At 36.6% G+C, this 23,740-nt stretch overlaps 1 protein-coding gene across 1 annotated transcript in view; it reads left to right on the top strand.

The window, feature by feature from the left end:
• The window catches only part of HMGCLL1 (3-hydroxy-3-methylglutaryl-CoA lyase like 1), a 78,998-nt gene that overhangs the window by 39,481 nt on the left and 15,777 nt on the right, over positions 1-23,740 (top strand). Inside the window, exons 6-7 of the mRNA XM_086744015.1 lie at positions 4,182-4,245; positions 8,514-8,702. Coding sequence (XP_086600141.1) covers positions 4,182-4,245; positions 8,514-8,702 — 253 coding nt within the window. The remainder of the gene's footprint in view (positions 1-4,181; positions 4,246-8,513; positions 8,703-23,740) is intronic.

Genomic DNA, 23,740 nt, shown 5'->3' with positions numbered 1-23,740 from the left:
CACAGAGAACAATTTAGGAGAAGACAAAATTTCACCTGCAGTGAAATCTGTAGAACAGGCAAGAGACTGGTTAAGTTCTGCCAGGTGAAACAAGTAGAGAATTTATTTTTATCACTTTTTGTTTAAAGGAGAAATTCTGATTTTACAGACCCAGGGTGACCAAAACAGCATTTACCCATGTGTTCCTAAAGGAGCTGTATAGATACGTTCACTTTTTGCAGGTCCTTCTTTCTGCCTCTGGTTGCACGGGCTCTTTTCTTGATTGCATGCTAAAGACATAGTTAAGCTACTAAAACGTCTGGCCTTGATTCAGCGAAGATTTAAGCACATACTTAGAATTAAACACTTCCATTGCAGAGTCTGCTTTGTGAACTCCCAGATATTTGCTTCTGCTCTCATACTGTGGAGTGTCTCTGGTGAATATCCTGAGACCACAGCAGTCTTTTTCATTGCGAAGTCTTTTTTTTTCTTTTAGTCCTGCCATCTTTTTAGAAAACAGCTGTAGTCTCCAACTTAGTTGAATCCCCAGACTAAATCCCAGTTGCCTCTGTAACTCATTGCTCAAACTCTTCCCTGTTTTTCCCTCTGCTGCTTTTCTTTACACAGGATCTTGTTTTTTCTCCTAAGGAAAAATAGATACAGTATGCTCTTCCTTTTGTCACTCTCTTCCCCCTCCCTTTCTCTAATCCTTTCTCTTTCTTCCCCACTGTCAGAGCAGCAGGAGTTTCTTGTCTACTTTCCATCTGTACCCCTTCCACTTGCCCCAGTGACCCCATGTTCTGTTCTTCCCCTTATTTTTCCCTTCCCTTATTCTCTTTCTTAACCTCTTGCTGTCCTCTGACTTTTTTCCACTGCAATATAAGCAAGCATTTGCCTCTTAAAAGTTGCACCTTTGACCCTACTTGGTTCTTCATATCATATCTCATCGCCTATCTCTTCTTCATTCCTAAGCTCATTGAAGGCACTGTTTATAATTACTGTCTGGAGACCCTCTTCTGTGAGTCCCTCCTGTAACTCCTCCACTTTGGCTTGTGTTCCTTGCCTGCAACTGCAACAGCTCTCACCAAATTCCCTGATGACAAGATCTCAGAAACAGTAGTCTATTCTCATTCTTCTTGACTTGTCAGTAGTGTTTGCTGCAGTTGACCAGACTCTTCTTTAAACTTGTGTCTTCTGTCGCTTTCTGTGGCTCGCTCTTGTTAATTTTCTTTCTCAGTGGCTCTTCAGTGTGTTCTTCAAAGTCATCTCTCATTTTGGAGGGGTGTGGGTGGAGATCTTGGGGCTCTGCTTTGGCTGAATTCTTGTGTACTTCTAATGCCTTATGGTCAAAAAAGAAAATGCAACAGCCAGATGTGTCTGTAAATAACAGATCTACCTTCCCATTGAAACCTGTTGCCTCTCACTTAAGGTTATTAATTTGGAACCACACAAATGCAATTACAAAGCATCCCACCTGGTGCTGCCTTAAGTCTAGATGTCTTGGCCAATGCTCAGAGCAGGCATTATTATCTTCCCTCTTTTACATAGATGTGTATTTTCTCCTTTCTTATGCTAGGCTCTGTGTACCCTGCTAGCTGTACTCAGCCCTTGCCTGCATCTGTTCCATCTTGCATTACTTTTTCTACAAATTACCCAAATTGTATCTCTTATTTCCAGTAAGAATATAGGAAGACCTTGTGAAATAGAATTCATATTTTATGTCCTCTATTAAAAATACTTATCCTGGTATATATTTGGAGTGCATTTCACTCTTTTACAGCCTCATTTTAAGCATTTCACTGTCTTTGTCATTGCCGTTAACTGAGTCCCATTTCTGTTGCTCCTGTCCTTTCTCTGTGGAATCCTAGTGGGTTTTCTGGTATTGACAGTACCAGGAAATTCAATGTTATCACCACATCTCTGCTTTTTATGCCAATTCATTAAATGAAAATATTACGTAAAATTCTACCAAGCTCAACCTTGATGAACTCTACTGAAAAACAGTTCTTTCATTCTCCACAGGACTTTGTTCTCTCTTTGGTAGGAAGTTCTTTACCTGTCAAATTCTTTCAGTAATCCTTTTTTTTTTTTTACAGTTTAATATTCAATATCAGATGCCCAGATAGATTATATCTATCATATTTTCCTTGTTTAAAATGTCAGTCTAGTCGCAACAGTGCAAGCATGCAGAGAGCTCATAATCTCAAACAGATTTGTACATTGTAGTAGGCAGATTCCTCAGGTCACCACATACTTTCATACCCCAGCAGGCCCAGCTGAGTTATGTGAGCTCAGGCGAGTTTCTGCTCGCTGGTGTGAACCACAGGGAGTATTGCCTTGTTCTCTAGATACCTTTTGGCCTGCTTTTACTTTTGTTTGCCCTACTCCATTCCAGATGTCATTCATGCCACATTATCACTACCAAATGCAGGTCTTCTTGATCTAACATATGCAGCCGTTAGGAACATATAAAGATATATGTAATTAAAGGGAATATGTGCACATGCATACTGTATGTTTTGCATTTACTTTGTATTTAGTACTGTTGTTGCTCACTTCATAATAAGTGCTGGGGCTGCTGTTCCAAAATAATTTCAGTAAAAGTCTGTGTGTTCACTAGCTCTAAGCACTGTAGAATTATATAAAAAGTAAACCTTTGGGTCTGAAAATTTTCATGCTTGGTTTCATTTGAAAAACTGTATATACAAACAAAAATTAAGGAAATTATCCTGAATTGTTTTTGAGTTATGTGTCACTGAAAAACAAGGCAGTATTTAACTGTTAACAGTAGCTACTATTTTATCTTTAATGTAGATAAGAAGATTTAGAATTTTGAAACTTAAATGGTGACATCTAAATTGGAGGTGATATTTAATGAAGTATATGGCCAAGTTTCAAAAATCTGGTTTTCATAAAAACATACAGATAATTGAAATCATGCCTAGTAGGCATCTGGACTAAAATTATGAGGAGGATGTAATGGACCCAACCACTTTTGTGGAAACAAAATTCAGTTTCATTTCTTTGTCAGGGCTAATCAAGTTCTTTTTAGGTTTAAGATTTGCTTCATTCTTACTGCTACTTCCAATGTACCAACACCGTACCTTCATATAAGGGACTGAATATGTTCTACACATTAAAATGTTGACAGTTTTTTCACAATTTGTTTTTGCATGTTACTCATCCTGATTTCACATTCTATCAATCAGTTTGTTCTTCAAATGCAAAGAAACAATGCATCCTTTACCCTGTGGACCTTGACTACATAGAAACTGGCATCTGTTCAATCCTGTTTTCATTATACAATGTATAATTTTTACATTATATCCTTCAGTGTTGAGGAAAAGGGAATGATGGGGGATCCATGAAGGCTCTTGTTCTTCTATTAAGCAGTTGAGCAACCTCCCACTGGGACTGGGGCTCTGCCTGCCTCTGAATCTGTTGTAAATCCCTCTACAGCCACACTTATTTTGATTTTGAAGGGCTGTTTCTGGTTAGTTTAATCCTATCCTAATCAATTTAAGATAAACAATTAGAAGTTTAATTGGAATTTCATAGTGCTTAATTGTCATTTAAAAAAAAAGAAATTTAAACCAAATTCCACACTAACACAGCTAAGACCGAACAATGGAGGCTTGGTTGTGCCTTTCAATTTTTGTGCTTTGCAGAGCCGATTGCTGCTGAGAGACACAGTCTGCCTTCTCAGTTTCTTCTTGTCCCAAAGCATACCTTAACTACAGCTTGCAATGGAGCTATAATTCTGGGGCACCGGGACGGAAATGCCAGTTGTTTGTGTCTATGATCTGGGTAGTTGGCACAAGGAAGAAAATGGTATCTTCCTCTCAATATCTTGTGGGCCAGACAAGGCAAAACTTGAGCTGACTTTTACAACTTCAGAAGTAAATACCAAGAAAAATTGAGGTCTCCTGCAGCGGCATTAGCATGGCTGCATTGCCAGTCCTTTACAACTTGTGGCATATATTGTGTATAAATAAAGCTAGAAATCTCTGGTCTGTGATTTAAAAATAAAATTTATAAACCTGCTATTTTCATGTGATGTGATTTTAACTTTTCATTCAAGTATTTGTTCTACATTGACTGGCTTAAATATTCAAAATTATATTTAACCTTTTTATATAACACGGGTAGATACAGATATGCATATATAAGAGAAGTATCTTTATGTATTCTTTTTATTGTAGATATGTGTCATGTGCATTGGGATGTCCATATGAAGGAAACATCGTACCAACTAAAGTGGCAGAAGTAAGTGAACTTCTGGCTTGTCTTTTTAGTGAATCAAAACTACATTTAAAATGTCTATAAGTAATGTTCTCTACTTAATCCTAAGAAGATCTTTAATGGATAAAATTTAAGGAAAACAAATGCTAAACATAGCTAATACTAAAACTAGGTGCATAACTTCACTCAGTATGCAGTCAAATCTAAGGAAAGTATTATGTTGTGATTGTTATCTGTCATGAGGAAAAATATTATGTGCTATTTCCTCCAACAAGAAGGTAAGGAAATGCTTAAGGAAATAGACTCAAGCACATATGTCAGTGGACCATGTTGTAAGAGATGATTTCCAGCACAACCTCTTGCAAAGGGTGTCTCCTTTTAAATCCATTTTATGCTGACATAAGCATACTGCGCTGTCAGCTGCTAGAGCTGCTGCTACAACATTGTGCTTCTGGAAGGTGTCATGTGATTGACACATGAACCGAAACTCATCCTCAACGTGATTTCCTACTACTTAACTTGCTCTACTGCTATGATGGAATAAGCTGCACATTCCCTCCCTGCTTCCTCTCCCCATTTAGGATAAAGGAGAAGAAAGACGATGTCTTAGTCCAGGCTTTTTTTTTTCCAGCAGAGAAAGAGATAAGTGAAACACAATTTTGCAGGAAGGCAAAGAGGGCATGAAAGCTGAAATAGATGGGAGAGAAGAAAGTGGAGAGAATTCAAGAGGCAGAACACGCTGGCCTTTCTCCTGGAGAAAGACTTGTATTCTCTGTTACACTTAATTACCTACTTTTGGTGATCTAGCAGAATCTCCAAAGTACTTTTTTTTTTCCTTTTTAGCACCAGCAGCTAGTCAACGTTTGTCTGATATATTGTGTTCTGCGTGTGTGGCTTTCAGGTCCTGTTCTCCTCCATCTTCTTCTAGTATACATTCCAGATGGAACTTGTGATAATACTTCTCCCACAGCAGCCACATATACTCACACTCTTTGAAAAAAAATAGCTAAATTGGAAGGTACTCAGTATTTCTAAATTAATTGGGTTTAATATGAAGTGAAAGTTAGAAGTGACACAGCTTTAGTTTAGAGCAGTGATGACAGATTCAGCTGTGCTGTTGGTAAATTGCTTACTGCAGTATCATGTTCCCCAACAGGCTTCTTTCCATGTGTTGCTACTCTCCTTGCACAGAAGAGCTCCTTTTCAGTTTGCCAGTGGGAGTGCTACTTAATGTTCCAAACCTACAAACTTTTACTCACACAGTTATTTTATTTTCTGTCTTCATCCTAATAAATGTCTTCTTGTGTACCTGTATACTATTGCGTGTTTAAGAATAAAAGCTGCCTCATTAAAGTTACTGAGGCCCTGATTCAGCAAGCACTGATGTTTGTATAGAAGCATCTGATTAGCTGTTAATGGATTTTAAATAAACACGTGCACTTATCCTTTGCTGAATCAGAATTATCAAAATTACTGGCCATGTTGCTAAACCCTTTCAGAGAGCTGCCTCCCTGGTCATCGTCTTTCTCGGGATGGGAGTGCGTGACTCCCCTTGACTATGCATTGCAAACAAAAGCTATGATTGAAAGGTTTATACTATTTCTTCTGCAGTCAGTGACAATGATCAATTTTTTCTTCTTTTTTTTTTAAGCAAAAGATCATTTAACTGAGGCAAAATCAATTAGGAGAGGTAGTTCATTAACCAGATTACATGCATTTCTGACTTACTAGGTACATAACTCCTCTACACATAGTTATTCAGTGAGTGCAAACTACAGATGTGTTCAGACTTCTAGAATCCATCTGGTACATCCATATGGTTCTTTACTTAAAGAAAAATAAAACATTTCTCATCTATTAAAATAAACAGCATAGTCCTTTTGAAATGGAGTCACTATTTAACTATTTGCTATCCTGTGATTTGTGAATTTCAACCTTAGGCAAATGAGGCTTGAAAGTTGTTGGAAGCACCGTATAAAGACCCTGAAGCCAGTTGTGTTATTCATTGCCTTCCAGTTCTGTATTTGTCTGTTTTTATCTTTCAGCCTGCTTCTTTCTCTTCTTAGCTTCCTTTTAACTTAGAGCTGTGAATTCATATAAGTATTATCCAGCATGCAATCTGATCAGGCTACAGAAAATGTGCCTATGCTTATTTTAATGCTGTTGGATTATTACAAAGTTTCCCTTACAGCACAAGGACTACAATGTGGTTTTATGTTGTAATTTGCTTAAAATCATCTGTAACTTGATTATGACCTTTTGTATTCATTTTAAGAATATAGTTTTAGATATTATTTCCAACAGTAGGATTGTTCACGTGCTGAAGAGGTTGCCGTGTTGGGTCACCAGCTCCCATTTTGATCAATGTTTGGTGTCAGGGCAGTGCTCCCAAGGGGAGTAGCACAAGACTCATGCATAGTAAAAACTGCTTAGTGGTGCAGAACACAGCCCTGTTCAATCAACAAAGCTGCAAGCTCATAATCACATTCTGATTACACTGACAAAACAGTGTGTTCTCTTCTCCCCCACCCTCCTCCCAAAAATCCACATTGAAAACGTGCAAAATTATAACTAATGGGCTGCCTCCTACTATGGTAGGGTAGAAAATCCGATATGAAAAACTCCCATTCAGCTTCCAAGCATGCACATTCTTCTTGAAAATAAATATAGATCTCTTTTTAAGGGTCAGTTTAAGGTTAGATCATGATAACTCAGTGATGATGCTTAGCTTGTTAGAGTTTCCCCCTCTCTTCTTTCATCTTTCAGAACTTTATTTTCAGAAGCTGAAAGACCTAAGGACTGAGCATGGGAAAGAAGTGAATGCAGCATGATTTCTAGCAGTTTATATAGTCTCTTTGTCATCACTAAAATGCTTATCTAGAAAAACTTTGAATCATGAATGAAAAAGAATATGAGAAAAAAATGCAGTCTGCTTCTTTTACCCTGATATTAAACAAAAACTGAAGTTTGGGGATGACTAGAGGTAATCTACCACTAACTGCAGATGACCTTTTTTTTTCTTAAAACAGTAGTCCAGTTAAAACAACTGACATGTGTTGATGATATAAAAATATGCTGCAAAATAGAATCTTTTTTTGCAGTCTGGTGAATGTCCCTTTTGTAAAGCTTATATTGAATTTATGTTGATGCGAACCAGGGGCTCTTTGACTTTAGAGCACAGAGTTTTACTACCTTTGCAGTAGTCATAGCACTTCCAAGCTTTAAGCAGAAGGATTCAGACTACTTGAAGTTCTTTTTCAGCTGTTCTTTGAATTAAGTGAACAGCAATATTAATACAGCACTTCCGAGACTGCTGGTACAGCACTTCCGAGACTGCTGGTGCAGCACTTTGTCAGCTTGCTCAGACATATTCACAGCAATCCCGCTGATGAAGTCCTGAAATTGCTTTAACAGTGAGTGCAGCGCAACTGAAGATGTCTTGGAAAAAGGTCTTATTTTTTCATTTCTAAACAGTTAATTTCCAGACTAGGATTCCGTTCCAGTGGAGTGGCCTTTCGGGATCGTTGATACACAGTGGGGAATTCTAAAGGGGACAAACATACTCAGCAGCTGAAAAATAAGGTGAAATCTTTTCCAAATAAATTCAGCACATCTAAGATAGAAAGATCCTACATTCAATTTCTAAAGCAGTAATTTTAGTGCAAACATAATTTTGCTTATTTACAGTTTTGCTTTGTCAGTATTTTAAGGTTTGATTTCATGACAAACCAGCAAAATTACTAACTTCAACATGTTAAAACTTCAGTTTCCGTTGATGTGCCAAAAGAAAGCAAAATCAGGTTTCTTGTTAATTATTTATTGTCATAGTTCAGCCATGTGCTTGGCTCCATGTAATAAGCAAACAAAAGGGCAGGTCTTTACCCTGCACAATTTGTAAGCTGAAAAGTACACAGAGAAAACCAAACAGCTGGGAAATCCCCAGAGAGAGGAAAATGTTGGGAAAGGGCTCAACAGAAACTTAAGTCATACTGTAAAATCTCGCTTATTTGGATTCTGTGGGATAATCAAAAAACAAGGTTTTGATGGATTTGACTTGCTTGGTTATTCCATGTACAGAAGCAGAACTATAAATTTAAAATAAGAGGATCTATGGGACATTCTTCTTGCGTGTCAATTATCAAGAATTAATAGAGTGTTTCTGATATGTAGATCCACCCTGGTGTGTCAAAACCTGAAACCTGCACAGAAGTATGTCCTTTTTAATGTATGTTCTTGACCCTCTTTTATATTCTTTCATCTTGACCTCTTCTTATTTGTCTGTTTCTAATCAGGTATCTAAGCGGCTGTACAGTATGGGCTGTTATGAAATCTCTCTGGGGGATACAATTGGTGTGGGGACTCCTGGAAGTATGAAAAGAATGTTGGAAGCTGTTATGAAAGAAATTCCTCTGAGTGCTCTTGCTGTTCACTGTCATGACACGTATGGCCAGGCGTTAGCCAATATCCTCACAGCCATACAGGTAACTCAGGTTCTCATTTTATAGATTTGATAATAGTAGTCTTAGTTTAATTCAAATGCACAATTAAAAAAAAAATCTAGCTTTAAAGAAATTTCTAGAAAATGAAAGAGGCATTCACTAAACTTTCAGAAAATATTGCTCACACATCAAATTGTCTACGGGTATTACTGCTCTTGCTTTTGAAAGAAAATGTAAATTCATATATTCTTATTACCTTTAATTCCATACAAAATCACTAAGAAAGAGTGGTGATTATTATATTCCATTGATTTGGGATGAATGAGGGAGATGAAATATAATTTTTTTCTGATATCTCAGTTTCTACTTTTCTTCAAAACATCTATATTTTCATTGTTCACTAAACTAAAATTTCTATTTTACAGAGGTGTCTAAATATAAAATAGTGATGCATAATTACATCTTAATTTCAGATGGATACATCTAAATTATTTGTAATTATGCACACAGAGTGGTCTAAATAATTTTATCACTGTTAACATGCCTTCAGTATGCTTTTTTTGTTTATCAGTTGTGCCTTCCAAATAAGATTAGCAACAACTTTATATCCTATTTGATCTTCTTTCAAATCTATGGCTAAATAATCAGAAATAGTTAATTTCCATAAGAGATATTTTTCCCTCTGTGTTTGTATATTTTTAAGTATAGGACACAGTACAAGAAACAGACTGCAAATTCTAATGTAGTTTTTGTAACAATATAATCTTGAAAAATATCTTAATGTTTACATGCACTCCTAAGGAGACCTATTTTTACTAAATGTTAAGTAATTAAAAGCTGTTTACAAATCATAGGCCTTTATTATTCTATTTTATACTTAATGGTATCTTCTACTTCCTTGAAGTTCAAGCAGCCATTTTTAAGAACAACTTTCCTTTGTCCTGGCTGGTTATTTTGGCAGAGCTCACTGCTGTTTAGCAATAACAGCAGTGTGTTAACAGTGTTAGTGATATAAGCAACAAAAAGGAACAGGGAAATATTTCAATATGTGAATCTTTGCAGGTATTTGATTAAATACTGAATGAAAAAATCTAGTAAAAAAGGTTCTAACTTTTACTCACAGTGTTCACTATTGACCCTTACTCACTTTTACTGTTGCAAATCTGTGTCTATGTACCATGGGATAAATAAATTGCTAATTTCACAGTTAGCTTCAATTGCAGATGTAATAGCTAAAAGCATGAAAACCCTTGAGCATGGGAGGAGTTCGCCATAAAAATACTTCAAGCATTATTTTTCAAATCCTTCCTTAAAATAATTGCTGTCATGATGCCTACTAAACACTGAATGACGGCTATACTTTGTTAACCCCAGTATTTGTAGTAAGTGTTCTTGTTTCAGGTTTACCTCCAGCTCCTATCTTTCAATTCACTTCTTAAATCAACTGTGTAAGAGTTAAAGGGGAAAAAAGAGTTAAAGGGAAAAAAAATCTGCTGTTCAGGCTAATTAACATGTAAATTCAAGAGAGCAGTAGACCTAAAAAAAAACCAACCCTATGCAGCTTTCTCAGATTTCTGGGAAACCAGAGGTGTCTGAGACCCACTAGAAAACTTCCCTGTGTGCTCAAGTTATGTTACAGTGCATGTCTAAAGGTGCAATGTTTTTGGCTGTGCTGAACGTGTCATAGATTTTGCCAAAAATCATTGATGAAGCAGGCATTACACAGTCTCTCTGACTGGCTTTCTGCAAGCAGCTCCTTTGGCTTGCTGTAAATGTAGGTCCCCAGGCTCTTGGATCCTCAAATAGGGCCCGCACGTCACAACATCCTCTCCTGTCTCTAGTCAAAGAAATGAGGCAGCTAGTGGTGAAATACAGCTAAGTAATACTGTTTCTAAAATGAAAAAGGCAATTTTTACAGGTCAGATGGATGGTAAAGTGCCGAAGTCAGTGGATCAGAGTGCCCGGGTCACTTCTAGCCTCTGCTGTCAGGCTTGCCTGTGCTTTCCCCTCTGCCAAATATATATGAACAGCAAAGTGCTGGAGTAAAACTCCTTATTTTCAACTCAGCTCTTCGTTTTATAGACCAGACTCTCCACAATGCAATTCCTTGCCCTTCCTCCTTTATGGATCTGTGCGACTGACACAATATTTCATCAGGAGTGAAACGTGTTTGAGGGGTTATAGAAATAATGGACTATGGTTATTGTTTGAAAACAATTTAAGGAACATTCAACAGGCAAATTACACTCTTCCTAAGACATTGCAGACTACAACCTCAGGCTGAATACTATTGTTTTATATATTGTATTTCCTAAGAATTAATGCATGACAGCTGGAAAGCCACAAATCACTCTACACTAATTCAGGCATTGCTTCCATGGGAGATCTAGGAGTGGAAAGAGGTGCTGGTGATTCAGTAAGTGATTTTTTATACAGATCACATTGCTCCATGCAGGATTACACTACCCAGAATATTTTCTTTTGTTTGGGACTGATCCAAAGTCATCTAGAACTGACAGGCCGTATCTGTATAAGAAATTAGCAGGGAAGTAGTCTTGTAATTTTAGTATTCAGTTTTATGTGTGTTGTTTTAGCAAAAGGATAGGTGGTGAAAGATGGGAGAGAGATTAGCCAACTTTTAAAGGATAGGTAATTTTTTAAGTTGTTGAAGTAAATATTCTAGATAGAAAGCATTGCCTAGAGAAAGGAAATTCTCTTTCTTTTATGAAGAGAATCTGTGTAAAAATGTGAGGACCATGAAGTGATGCTTCAGAAGATAACAGTAAACATTTAAAGTAGAACCATGACTGGTTCTTGGTTAAATGTTTTAATATTAAAATATCAGAGTATACAATTTATCAAAGAGATAAACTCATAAGATGGGAAGTGATGTGGCAATCTAGATAGAGGTTGTGGTATTTTGAGTAAAATTACATATGTGGGTTAGCTAATGTGGCAAACACAAAATGTAGCTAAAAGAAGCAGTAAAACATTTATAGGAAATTGTTACAGACCTCCAAGGAAGGGTAAAAAGATGGTCAGGAAACTTCTGTGCTGGAGAGGCCCCAATAAGGTAGACCATTGATCTGGGGAGATCTGAGTTACCCTGACAATTGACCCCCATAGTGTGTACAGAATGGGTGAGAAAGGGAAAGGTTTTTAATGGAAGTGATACAGAACTCTTTTATTGCATAGCTTGTGTAGTTGCCAGACATAGCTTTGTCTGTTTTCACAGCACATAGCCAAACATGAGAAAGAATATGTGAAGATGCAAAGAGGAATTTTGGCCGGCACTGATACCTCAATGAATGAAACAATTGCATGGTAATACCATAGAACTTTATCGAATTCAAATCACTATCATAGTTCATTAATATAAACTTATCCCTACACTACTAGGATGCCGTAGTTCAGCCCTGATCGGGACCAGACTACGCAGTCTCTCTCTCACTCCCCCCACCCTCCAAGAGAACAGGGGGAGATGATATAAGGAAAAACGGCTCGAGGTTTGAGATAAGGACAGGGAGAAAATCCTTAAAGTTACCGTTACGGGCAAAACAGACTCGACTTGGGGAAAACTATTCATTTATTACAAAAAACAGCAGGATAATGAGACAGAGAACAAGATAACCTCCCTCCACCCCTCCCTCTTCCCAAGCTTAACATTATCTCTACTACCTTCCCACCTCGAGCGGCACAGGGGGGAAGAAGGAATGGGGGTTGCGGTCAGTTCATCACGCGTTATTTTACACCGCTGCTTCATGCTCGGGGGAAAAACTCCTCACATTCCTCCCCTGCTCTGTTGTGGGGTCCCACCTATGTGCCACAGTCCTTCGTGAAACGGCTCCGGCATGGGTCATCTCTTCCATGGGGTGCAGTCTCTCCAGAATGAACCTACATTTATGTACTAGAAAATTCACTTAGCATTTGTGTACTGCAGTCAGTACTTTCACCTTTGATTTGTCCAACTTACTTTAGCAGATATCTGCAAGGATGCAGGGCTCATGCTAACTTCTCCTAGTGAATGACTAGTATGTAAAGCTAGAAGCCACACAAGTTAGAGTAGCTGAATAAAATAGAGGAGAACAGTGATTAAAAAAAGAATAATGGTAAAATGGCATGAAGATATTTATAGCAATGGTGGGAGATCAAATGGGAAGAAGGCAAATACATAGTTACATATAAATTGTTCTAGGGTTTCTGATGGTGACTTGTTACCTTTTTACTGAGTTATGCATATAAGCATGGATATAATCACAGTTTCATGTCCTAATTTAAAATGAAGCAACCGGATAATTTTTTGAAGAACAATTTCATGAAACTTAATATTGTAAAAACTCATAAGCATGTTTTCCTTTGGTTTAGTTTTCATGAGTTTTATGTCTTGATTTCTTCTTTGGATTTCATTTCCAAACATATACAGTGTTAAAACTAGCAGGTTTCTCCTGGATTTATGTTGAAATTGTCCCTTTTTCATAATTTTAATGCAAAGCCATAGCTGGGCTGTGATCTCTTAGATGGTTGCTTAGACAGGGTCACAAACTTAAGAGAGATTTTAAAATTAGGTGAGCTTTGTTGCAAAATGCTGTATTAGAGAAAGCAATGAGGACATGATGTAAGTAAAAAGTAAAACTGAAAACTCTTGGTTCCCTGATTTTCTAGTATGAAGCAGTAATTAGAAAAATCCACAGCATGCTGGGTAACAAAACAAAGACTTCAAAAGAGAACAAAGAAAACGGGATTAAATTAAAGCATCATTAATTCAGGTATGCATATTTATTTATGTGCTGATATAAATGGTCCATTTTGGAGGGTCAAAATGTAGAACTTCTTTTTTCTGCTTACAGTCTAGGTTTAACCAACATCTGAATTCCTTCACTTTCTCCCTGTAAAGTAGAGAGTAAAGTGTATGCACCAGCCTTGAATAAAGATTTTAAATCTTTTCTCCTATCTCCCAGTTTTATCTACCATTGACTCTTATGCATTATGTTCATTATTGGTAGTTCAGCTTCTTCCTAATGACTATTGGGTACAGTCGTGGTAGGATTATAAATTTATTTATACATCTACATCTCTCAACTCCTGTCTAACATTAGTAACCTAAAATTGGCATTCAAGATGGTATCAAGAACAAAGGGAAAAAAAAGGACACAATTATTTGTAAGAAATGCACACTTTTTCATTCCCTGCAAAGCACAATCTTTCAGAGCTGTAGTGCGGTGGAATAAATTGACACTTCTGTTATAGGGTAAGGAAGACAGAGAACCAACCTTGAAAAAGTGTGAAGCTTTGTGTGTAGTCCTCATGCTAGACTGAGCTAGGAATTTCTCATGGAACAGTAAATATGAACTCCTAGCTGAGGAAAGCAGTCTAGCCGTATTTGCCTGTTGCTACACAAATAAAAAAATACTGTGTTTAGGGAGTTATGTAGTAATTGAGGAAATGAATTTCTATATCGCGCGCTGCCAAAGTTCTTGCTTGAATAATACATTAAATACTACTAGGACTTTGTTTGGTTATCAGCGGTGTGCTGGGGTACCCACTGCCTGGCAATGAAATTATTTACATCTAAACTAATTTTTAACAGAGCAAAAATAGTTATGATAGTTTAGTTAAAATGTCAACACTGTACTAAAGACAGGGCTTTGTTTAAGCCAATAAGGAGGCATTGTATGGAATTAACGAGGTACAGAAGGCAGGAACCATAACATCTTGGCTTGTGTTTTTCTGATTCAACATGTCGTTGTGCACATAACTTTTCTTCATTTTTTTATTTGTAAAACAGGAATAAGGCTCATCTCTTTTAGTTTGTGAAGTGCTAAAAAAATCAACAGAGGAAGAGCATCGGACAAGTACAGATTATTTTTATGAAGTCTATATTTTAAATTTATTTTTGAAATTGAAGTTTAGAAACTGAATAGATTTTAAGTTTGGTATAAAATGTAATTTTGAGATCAAAAAAGCTAAGGTATATGAGTGGGCAAGTGATCAAAGTACATTCAAGCGCAATCAAATTATCTGAGTTCTATAACACTCCATTTCCTTTCCTCTGCACAGCCTGGCACTCTGAAGAATTTATGTAGCACAATGTGAGGGTAGGAAAGACTTGCTGTATAAAAAGTGCACATATTTTTGAATCTTTAAAAAATGTTAGTATTTTTGCATTCATATTTTGAGAAACACATACAAATGGAACAGTTTCAGCAGACCTCGCAAGTTTACTTTCCTCTACTGTTTACAAAGATACTCTAGGAAACTGCAGAAAACTTAGCAGAGATCTCCAGAAACTAATTTCAAGGTTCAGGTAGGGAAACATTAGAAACCGCAGCTTGACTGAGAATAGCTGTACGGGATTCAGGAAGGGCTGGTCATGCTTCAGTATTTCGCTGGAATTCTTTGAGGCAGTCCCTGCCAAAGAAGACAAAGGATATACAGTGGCCATCATATATTTTGATTTTTCAGAAAACAATTTACAGTGTTCTGCACTGGAAGTAATATTAAGGCGTGGAGGCATGTAATAAGTGGAAAGTTGGCTAAATGGCAGGAAACAAATGGAGTTATGAAATGAAATTTCTTCAGGCTGGAACCCACCCAAGCAGGGTTGTGGAAGTATTGGCCTGTGGGTCCCAGGTCTTCCTGCTTAAATGAATAATTTGCAATACCATAATGCTCATGTTAAGGGCAATTGTTCTAACTTGTAGAAATGAAACTTCAAATTTTAGATTTCCATTGTGAGAAACAGGATAGCTAGAGCAGTTTGTAAGTGTAAATCTGTGTAATATTATAGAACATGCAAAAGAAGCAGCTTGGGATCAAAAGTAAGAGTACAGGAATACACATAATTTTAGGTAAAGCAAGAAATTATTTATTACAACATGCCTGTCCTTTATAATAAGAATCGTCTTAGAGCTTTCTACCTTTAGATTTCTCTAGGAACTAATTTAACTTAGGCACTTATTTTATTTACATATTTTCTGTGTTTGAAAGTATAAACAAAATTTTTGAATTATTTGCCAGCAAACTAAAAAAGCTGTTAGCAATAACACAAAACTCTTCAGAAAAAATCTAGTTTGCTTTTTTGTTTCTGTTTCCTTTTATTTCCTTTTCCTCATAGAAACAACATAGCACTTAGGTAAAGCTAGCAATTTAAAAAAATTGGATATTTGAGCTGAAGGAGTACATGATATAGAATCATAGAATCATAGAATGGTTAGAGTTGGAAGGGACCTTCAGAGGTCATCTAGTCCAACCCCCCTGCAAGGAGCAGGGACATCCCTGACTAGATCAGGTTGCTCAGAGCCTCATCCAGCCTGGCCTTGAACATTTCCAGGGATGGGACATCCACCACCTCTCTGGGCAACCTGTTCCAGTGTTCTACAACCCTCACTGTAAAAATTTTTTTCCTAATATCCAATCTAAATCTACCTCCCTCTATTTTAAAACCATTACCCCTCGTACTATCGCAACAGGCCCTACTGAACAGCCTCTCCCCATCTTTCTTGTAGGCCCCCTTGAGATACTGGAAGACCGCTATCAGGTCTCCCCGGAGCCTCCTCTTCTCCAGGCTGAACAGCCCCAACTCTCTCAGCCTGTCCTCATAGGAAAGGTGCTCTTGGAAAGGTTGCTATTAGGAAAGAAAAGAGTGAGTAGAATTATTTAAGACTGAAAGCTAGCAAGATAGAGGTGAATAAGACTGTGTATTTGAAAGCAGATAAGTTAGGGGGGAAATGGCAGGTGAATAGTGAAAAGGTACCAGGCTGCAAGGTTTCTGTGAAGAAAACTTAAAAAGTGGGTGTGTGCTTTAGGAAAGTAGAAAAACACTTCCGTTTTATCAAGTAATATTCCTTCTATGAGCAGTCAGCTAGTTACTTTTGTAAGTGAAAAAACATACTGCACAAATGAATAAATCAGACCTACATATGGGAAGAAAATGAAAACATAGGCGTTCATAATGAGTATCTGAGATATGTTTTCCAGTATTTTCTCTGTTCTTTCTTTTTTTTTTTTTGGCTTTTTTATAGATACTGGTTTTACGTTGTTGCCTGTAATTTCAGCAAAATAAGAAAGCAAGCAAATGAACAGGCAAGACCACTCCTGCTCTTTTCGAAGATCAGTACAACAGAAGTAGCAACCCTTTTTTTATTGCTTTCTGCTGCTTTTTGCAGGATATGCATAGTATGCAATTTCTGAAGAGCTGAAAGTTTTTAACTTTTCTCTCTATGCTTCAAAAAAAATGATAGCCTGATAGTTCACAGATAAATTCCTTACTGCTGTTATTACAACTGTTACACTATTACTAGAAAAAAAAAAGTTTAAACAGTAGACTTTGTTTCAATATTTTTATTTTTTGAACATTTTAGGATAGGAAAGGGAATGTTTTTGTTATTGTATACTGAAATAGCCAAAGTTCTTGAGGCAAAGATGTATTTACATGCATATACCAATAAGTAGCCTGTATGTTTTTGTGGGTTTTGGTTTTATATTTTAAATGAAACTTAGTATATTGTAAATGATTAACAAATAATAGAAATCTGCATTGGTCTAGCTGCCTGTAGTATGATGGTTGAATTTCAGAAGCTTTCAACCCTAGTTACTGAACCAACAAACCTCAAGTCTAAGACTGTTTCAGGATACTGATCAGATAAAAAGATCCTTCATCAGTTATAGATTATTCTCATCTCCAAATTCCGTCACTAGAGATGACTTGGAGCTGTAGACACAACTTCCCTTTGGCTTACAATCGAACCTCAACTATCTTTTAAAACATTTTAAAACGTTGAGTTTCTCATGCAAATCTATGCATCTCTCTTCTGTCTCTGCAAGGTTTTATAGATTTATCACTGTAGGTCTGAATGGAATATGAATGAAGAAATCAATGCAGCAACTAGGGAAATAAAATCTGAAATGGTTTTAGTTTTCTATCTTAAAGCCAAAGATAATTTATTTACCAATAGCATTGAAGCTGTGGATTTATAGAAAGAATGAATTTGTCCCAAATATTCTATGCTCTTTTCTCTTTTTCTCTTCTTGAATCCTCCTTACATACTTCTACTTTTTCTTGGAATGCTTTCTTATTGTAGCTTTCCTGATCACATCTTAAATTTCATTTTCATTTGATTTTCATCTTAATTTTCATTTCTGAGTTTCCCATGCTGTAAATGGAATTCATTTGCACATTTTATTCTTTAGTGTCAGTGGTACATTCCAATGTCAGCTTCATTGATCATTTTCTGATTAAATAAATGTAGAATCATTAAGGCCATAGTGATTTGGTTGACCAGTACCTAAAAGGCGTTCTAGTATTGCTTTCATTACTGTGTATCTTTCTCTTCTTGTGACTGCACTTCTTCTCATGCAAAAGTAAACAGATTCAGAGAATTTGCTTCAAATGATTGTTCAGCCTTGATCAGTTTCTGTTCTACTGCATCATTCTTTATTTGTCATATCTGGAACTATAGTTTGTAAAAGGGAAAGGAATTAGTATTAATAGAAAACCAGAAGACAATTCTGTCTTATTTCATGTTTTGCCGGCTAATAAGAGGCTTGCAAATTTGTGCTTGCAAACAAGGCTCACACAAAATACCATAGAATAGAATTTAAATACAAACCCAGCAGATTATAGGTACATATGAGGATGATACTCCATGCAGAGTGTTAGTGTTGACCTTCTCTTTCCTTTGTTCTCCTTTGTAATGCCTTTTTGCCATTCTTGCTTCCATCAGTGCTCTAAGCAGAGTAAATATCCTGCTGGCAGCTCACTGGCAAGAAGGGAGAATGATATGTGCAGATACCATGCTCCACATTCACCTAATCCTAATATTTTCTCTGGCACTTATGTTAATTTTTTCCTCTTTCACTGTTTTCCTAGTCATTGTTTGGTAGTTGTAGGTCCACATGGCCAGAGCAATAGTCTTTTTACAGACCTCCTTTTATCATCCCAACTGTGTCTTGTTTAACTTGACTATTTAAATGGGTAAGAGGCAGCGTCATCCAGTTCTGAAGTGGACTGGGCATTAATCCAGCTCTTTCTGTTAGAGACAGACATTCATTTTTTTTGGACTAGAAACAAATTACTTCCAAATGCTGGAAATGTAAGAAGGCTTTTTAAAAAAGGTTTTCAGGTGTTTATAGAACAAATTAGTATAAAATAGTTTTCAAAATGCTAAGCCCAATTTAAAATAAATATTTAGTACTTTTAGGAGTTGTGAAAATATAACACTAGAAAACTGAAGTCACTGATCTGTAGCATGCATAAAAAATATGGTGAGGGCACACTGGTGTCACATTCCCCATGCTTATTTCTATTGTACCTCAACTGGATTGCATGCATAAAAAAGGTAGTATTTTGGATTTTTTTTAGATAAGATTACATGGCTGGCTGGTTTGATGACTGCCTGTAGTAATCAGAAATTTAACTGATAACTGTTATTTTACAACAGTTTTTGATTCAACTTCTGAAAATCAGATTCTAGATTATCAAGATGACTGGAAAATGAAGAGTTTTCATTGATCTGAATGTTGTTTTTTGTGCCTTATGCAGCATCACATAGGGACTCTCATTCACAAAAAGGCAAGCTAGTTCTCCACAGTTGTTACCTGTCCCTTTTGGTTTTACAGTATCGTGCTTGTTCCTCACACACCTTCCAACTTTAACAACAAATGAAATGGGATTTCCACAGATAAGTGTCCTATACAACTGACTCATCTCAGAATTGCTCCGTCCTTCCAAGCCCGTCCCATTCTCCCTTCCCGGCACCCATCCCACAGCATGCATTTCTTCTTCAATTTCTACCTCATCAGCTGTGACATTAATTTTAGATACAGGACTGCATGTCTGAATAGACTTTGCTATATCACTCCTTGATATGAAAAGCCTGCATCCGTGAAATCAAATTCTTACCCTGCAAAACAAGGTCAGCACTTCCAGACTGCCACCTGTGAATGATCCCTAAATGGTGCTAGTTCCCAGACTGTGACAGTAATTGTTTAGTGGAGCGCTGCCTAGCCCAGACCAAAGCTCTGCCGAGGAATGTGGCAAGAGTAACAAACAGTTGACAACTGAGTTCCGGTCCTGATGCCATTTAGTTTATTGATCATATATATAGCCACAAAAGAGCACAAGTTCCTATGCATTAACATCACAAAAGAGAGATTTTTACTGTCATTCCTAGTGAATGAACATGGGGACATAAGAACTTGAGGAATCCATCACTATTTACTAAGCATTATGCATTTAAATGTGCATGTAATTTGTTCAGAAATGCTAAACTGTTTTGGCTAAGTTTATCCAGAGCACTGAAGTTCAGGGCAGTTGGCAAAGCTCTAAGCAGTTTACCACAGGATCTGAATATGGAAAATATTGGCCAGTCTTTGTAACTGACATGGCTAACATGGCAATTTAAAATTAATTTTTAATTTAAATACACTACAAAATCAATGTCTATATTTAAAAAATAGTTGTCTAAAACATGATCTAGATTAATACCAGGTTTATGTTCATTAGATCACCTATTCGTTGCTGTCATTAAGATGTGCTTGTGATGATGATTCTAGGATGTATAGTTGTAGATACTTTCTAATTGAGAACATATGAGTATGCCACTAGTTGTGTCTAGCTTTGTGTTTTCAGCTAGTCTGCCTGATGGACTATGGTACAGTCTTATTCCTTTTCCTTTCTCTTTGTTTTAAGCTTACATTCTACACACTGAAAAGGTATGTGGTGCAGTGACAGAAATAGCATACAGTATTTCAACATAATTTTAAATACAATTGTGAAAGAAAAATTTCAAGTTTTGTGAGGATACAATTATTTTAAGTACCTTTAAAAACCAGACTTGTATTCAGGATTTAATTCCTCATTCAATTTTCATGGCATTTTGAAAAAAAAAAATCTTTCTGTAAGAGTTGCTTGACTTGTTTTTAGAAATTCTCCCTATAATCATATTGCACTTCAGTCAGGCTGTGACTATGTATAGATCAGCTCGAAGATGATAAATGGCTTTTAGACGTGTATTTTTCTCCTCAGTGGAAGTGACTCCCCCTGCCTCTGTACCCTGAAGTAGTTTTTTAACAACTAGTTTAAAATAAGGGAAGAATCACTACAGTGCTTCCCACTTGGAAATTATTGTTTCTTTTCATTACTTTTGTTATTTGTGAGTCTGTCTATTGTAGTTTCTGCCTGAAAAAGAGGGTATTGCATGGAACCTGACCCAAGAAAGAATCAGAGGAGCTTGCCATGGCAGGAGCAGTCCTGGGAAATCACAAATCCCAGTCTCTCCAGTAGGGAAATGCAGTGTTTACAGGATGATGCTTCCTTCCTTTTTGGGCAGCTCTACAGACAGCTGTGCTGAGGGGGTGGAACTAAACCTCTGGCCATTCTTGCATGTTTATGGCTCCTCAGAACCAATTTTGTTATCAGCCAGCAAACAATGAGGGAGGGAGAGTTACCTCCTGTTGTTGAAATGCATCAGGTGGCTTTAAGCAAGCTCTCGGAGTTAAACTGCAGAAAATCCGGAGATACTATGATCAAGCAGACTGAAGTTCCTAAACTTGCTCTAAATGAATGTGTTGGGTGGATCTTTGTAGGCGTATGAGAACAAGTGACCATTTGCATAAGTGGAATAAGTCGAAGATGATTCTTCAGTTCAGACAGAAACCAAAGCTGATGCAGTACTTAAAGTATGACAATCATCTTTTCTTTCCATGCTGTGCAGAAGCAACACAGAACCAGTCTCCCGAGTCAAATGTTTTGTCATTTATCTTTTTTTTCTTTTGAAATATTACAGTACAAATTGAAACAGCCAGGTTTTCAGAAAGAAAAACTTTGTGATCATTTTTAAAGATCAATGAATGATAGTTTTATACTCTCCATAATTTTTGCCAGCTTGCATATTTTTCTGTTTATTTAATTTTTTTCTTCTTAGTTGCTTAGTGCAAGTGCTATATGGTGACAGATTGTCAGAGGCAAATGATGTGATTTGCTTAACACGGAGTCCTTTCAAATGCATTCAATAAACAATTATAGAAAGAAAGATTTTTCTCTGATCTGTGTTCATAATAGTAAGATTTTGCTTGCACTAAGAGCTGCAACAATAGGTAAGAGTTTTTACTTTGATGTAGTATCTTTTCCTCTAAAGAATAAACTGAGCAAACAGAATAAAAGTAGACTTAGCAAGGCAATATAATGTGCATCTGCAGCAAAAGATAAGATGCTAAGTTGAATACCTTTTTAAACAAAATAAATGTTCTGGCTTTACTGTTGGCAGATGTATTGGATGAGCAATTTGCAACTGGTTTTTTTTTAAAAGGGAACTTTACTCTGAACAAGAGAAAAAAAATTGCAAGACAGATTACATTTTGTGGCTCCCCACCTTAATGCTACTATTTAATTTGTCAATATATTGGAAAGGAAGATTCTTTTGGAGGTATTTAAATGTGATAAAGTATTGTGATGTGATGAATATTTAAAAATTGATCCAATTATACTAGAATAGTAGAAGCTGAGAAACTGTCACACTTATTTTTAGTTTTCTACGTTATGATAAAAATCATGGTGAAAACTTTATTTGAAATAAAGATTCACTCTGCCTATGGTGTCCAAAAAGATGACCTATTTGATTGCATCTTCTTTGATCACGTTACTGTAATTATTAACTGTTTAATTTCCATCCTGGAATTCTACTCAGGGCATTATATTTTAGCACAAAATGGAAAATTCTACTTCCTTGAAATTATATGGATGAATGACTAAAACATATATTCCAGAGCTCTTAAAGGGAGATTGCTCCTTGGTTCTGAATCTTGCAGTAGGTGCTGTGTTTTCCAACAAGATCTTAGTGGTCCCGTTTGTTAAATGCATTTGTCTGAGTCTTGAATCACGTTAAGCATGTGCATAGCTGTTTGCAAGTTTGGGGGCTATTTAGTGAGAAGGAATTTTAAGGGAAAAAGTACTAATAGAAATAATAAACAATTTTTTGTTGTTGTTGTTGGAAAACATGTAAAAGGGAATAATCAAATTGAAAGAAAACAGAAAGATATAATACTTCATTATACCATAATTTATACCATAATATCTACCGCAATATTGCCATAACTTCTGCTTAACTAATTGGGAACCTGGTCTTCAGTTCCTGTAGAGAATGAGGTGTGCAAGAATGAATACATTTGTTTTTGTTGTTGGGCTTTTTAAAATGTTTTTTGATGTTGTATTTTTTCCCTTGCAATGATTTTCAGAACACAGATACCAGTGAAAAAAAAAAAGAAACAGTGTAACTACTGTAAATATTTTATAAAATGTCCATCTGAAGCCCCTCAACCTCTGGTAATTAGAGGCCATACTGTGGAGACTGACAGGGTACATTACCAGTTAATGTTTACACAACAAAACATGCCCAATACAATATCCTACACTGATGTTACTGAAACCAGAGTCGGGAAATGTACAGTGGAAACAAGACGTGGTACTTTTCTTGTGCCAACACAAACAGCAATTACAGCACAGTGTGAGAGAAGTCATAAGAAATACTACTGCATATCAGTAGTTCAACAAAGTCAGCACTTTTGTGTAATTGCAGGGGAAAAGGGCTGAAAAACATTACAGATCTCAGCAAGAAATGGCCCTTTATACTTTTAAACTGATCCTTGATAAAACAATGCTGGGGTCATGAGAAGGCTACTCTGCCAATTTTGCTTCACTGTGGGATCCATTGACATCTGGCTGAGCTGCGGAAGCTGGAAAACTTCTTTAATATTCTCTTGACAGTAAAATGGACATGTGGAAAACATTCTAATCTGTTAATCTTTGGTGCTCCTGAAGAAAAAGGACATTTGGCTTTATACTTTGTGATGATAAATATTAAGTCTCCAAATCTAGCTGTAAATAAGTTAAAAGCATTTGAATGGAGAATGCAGGTCTTATTTTCCAAATATGGGAGAAGATGGATACGCACCTGTGTAATCCAGATGATGTACTAAATGCCAGGAGGTTTTTTCTAAGGGTAGATTACCATACATCTTGGCAATCTGCTTTTCTTTATAGTGAGTATATTTTGCCAATGAATATTGGTGAACAGAATCTCTGA

Source organism: Chlamydotis macqueenii, chromosome 3 (genome assembly GCF_036417535.1).
Source record: "Chlamydotis macqueenii isolate bChlMac1 chromosome 3, bChlMac1.mat, whole genome shotgun sequence".
NCBI lineage: Eukaryota > Metazoa > Chordata > Aves > Otidiformes > Otididae > Chlamydotis > Chlamydotis macqueenii.
This window is presented reverse-complemented; position numbering and strand designations above follow the sequence as displayed.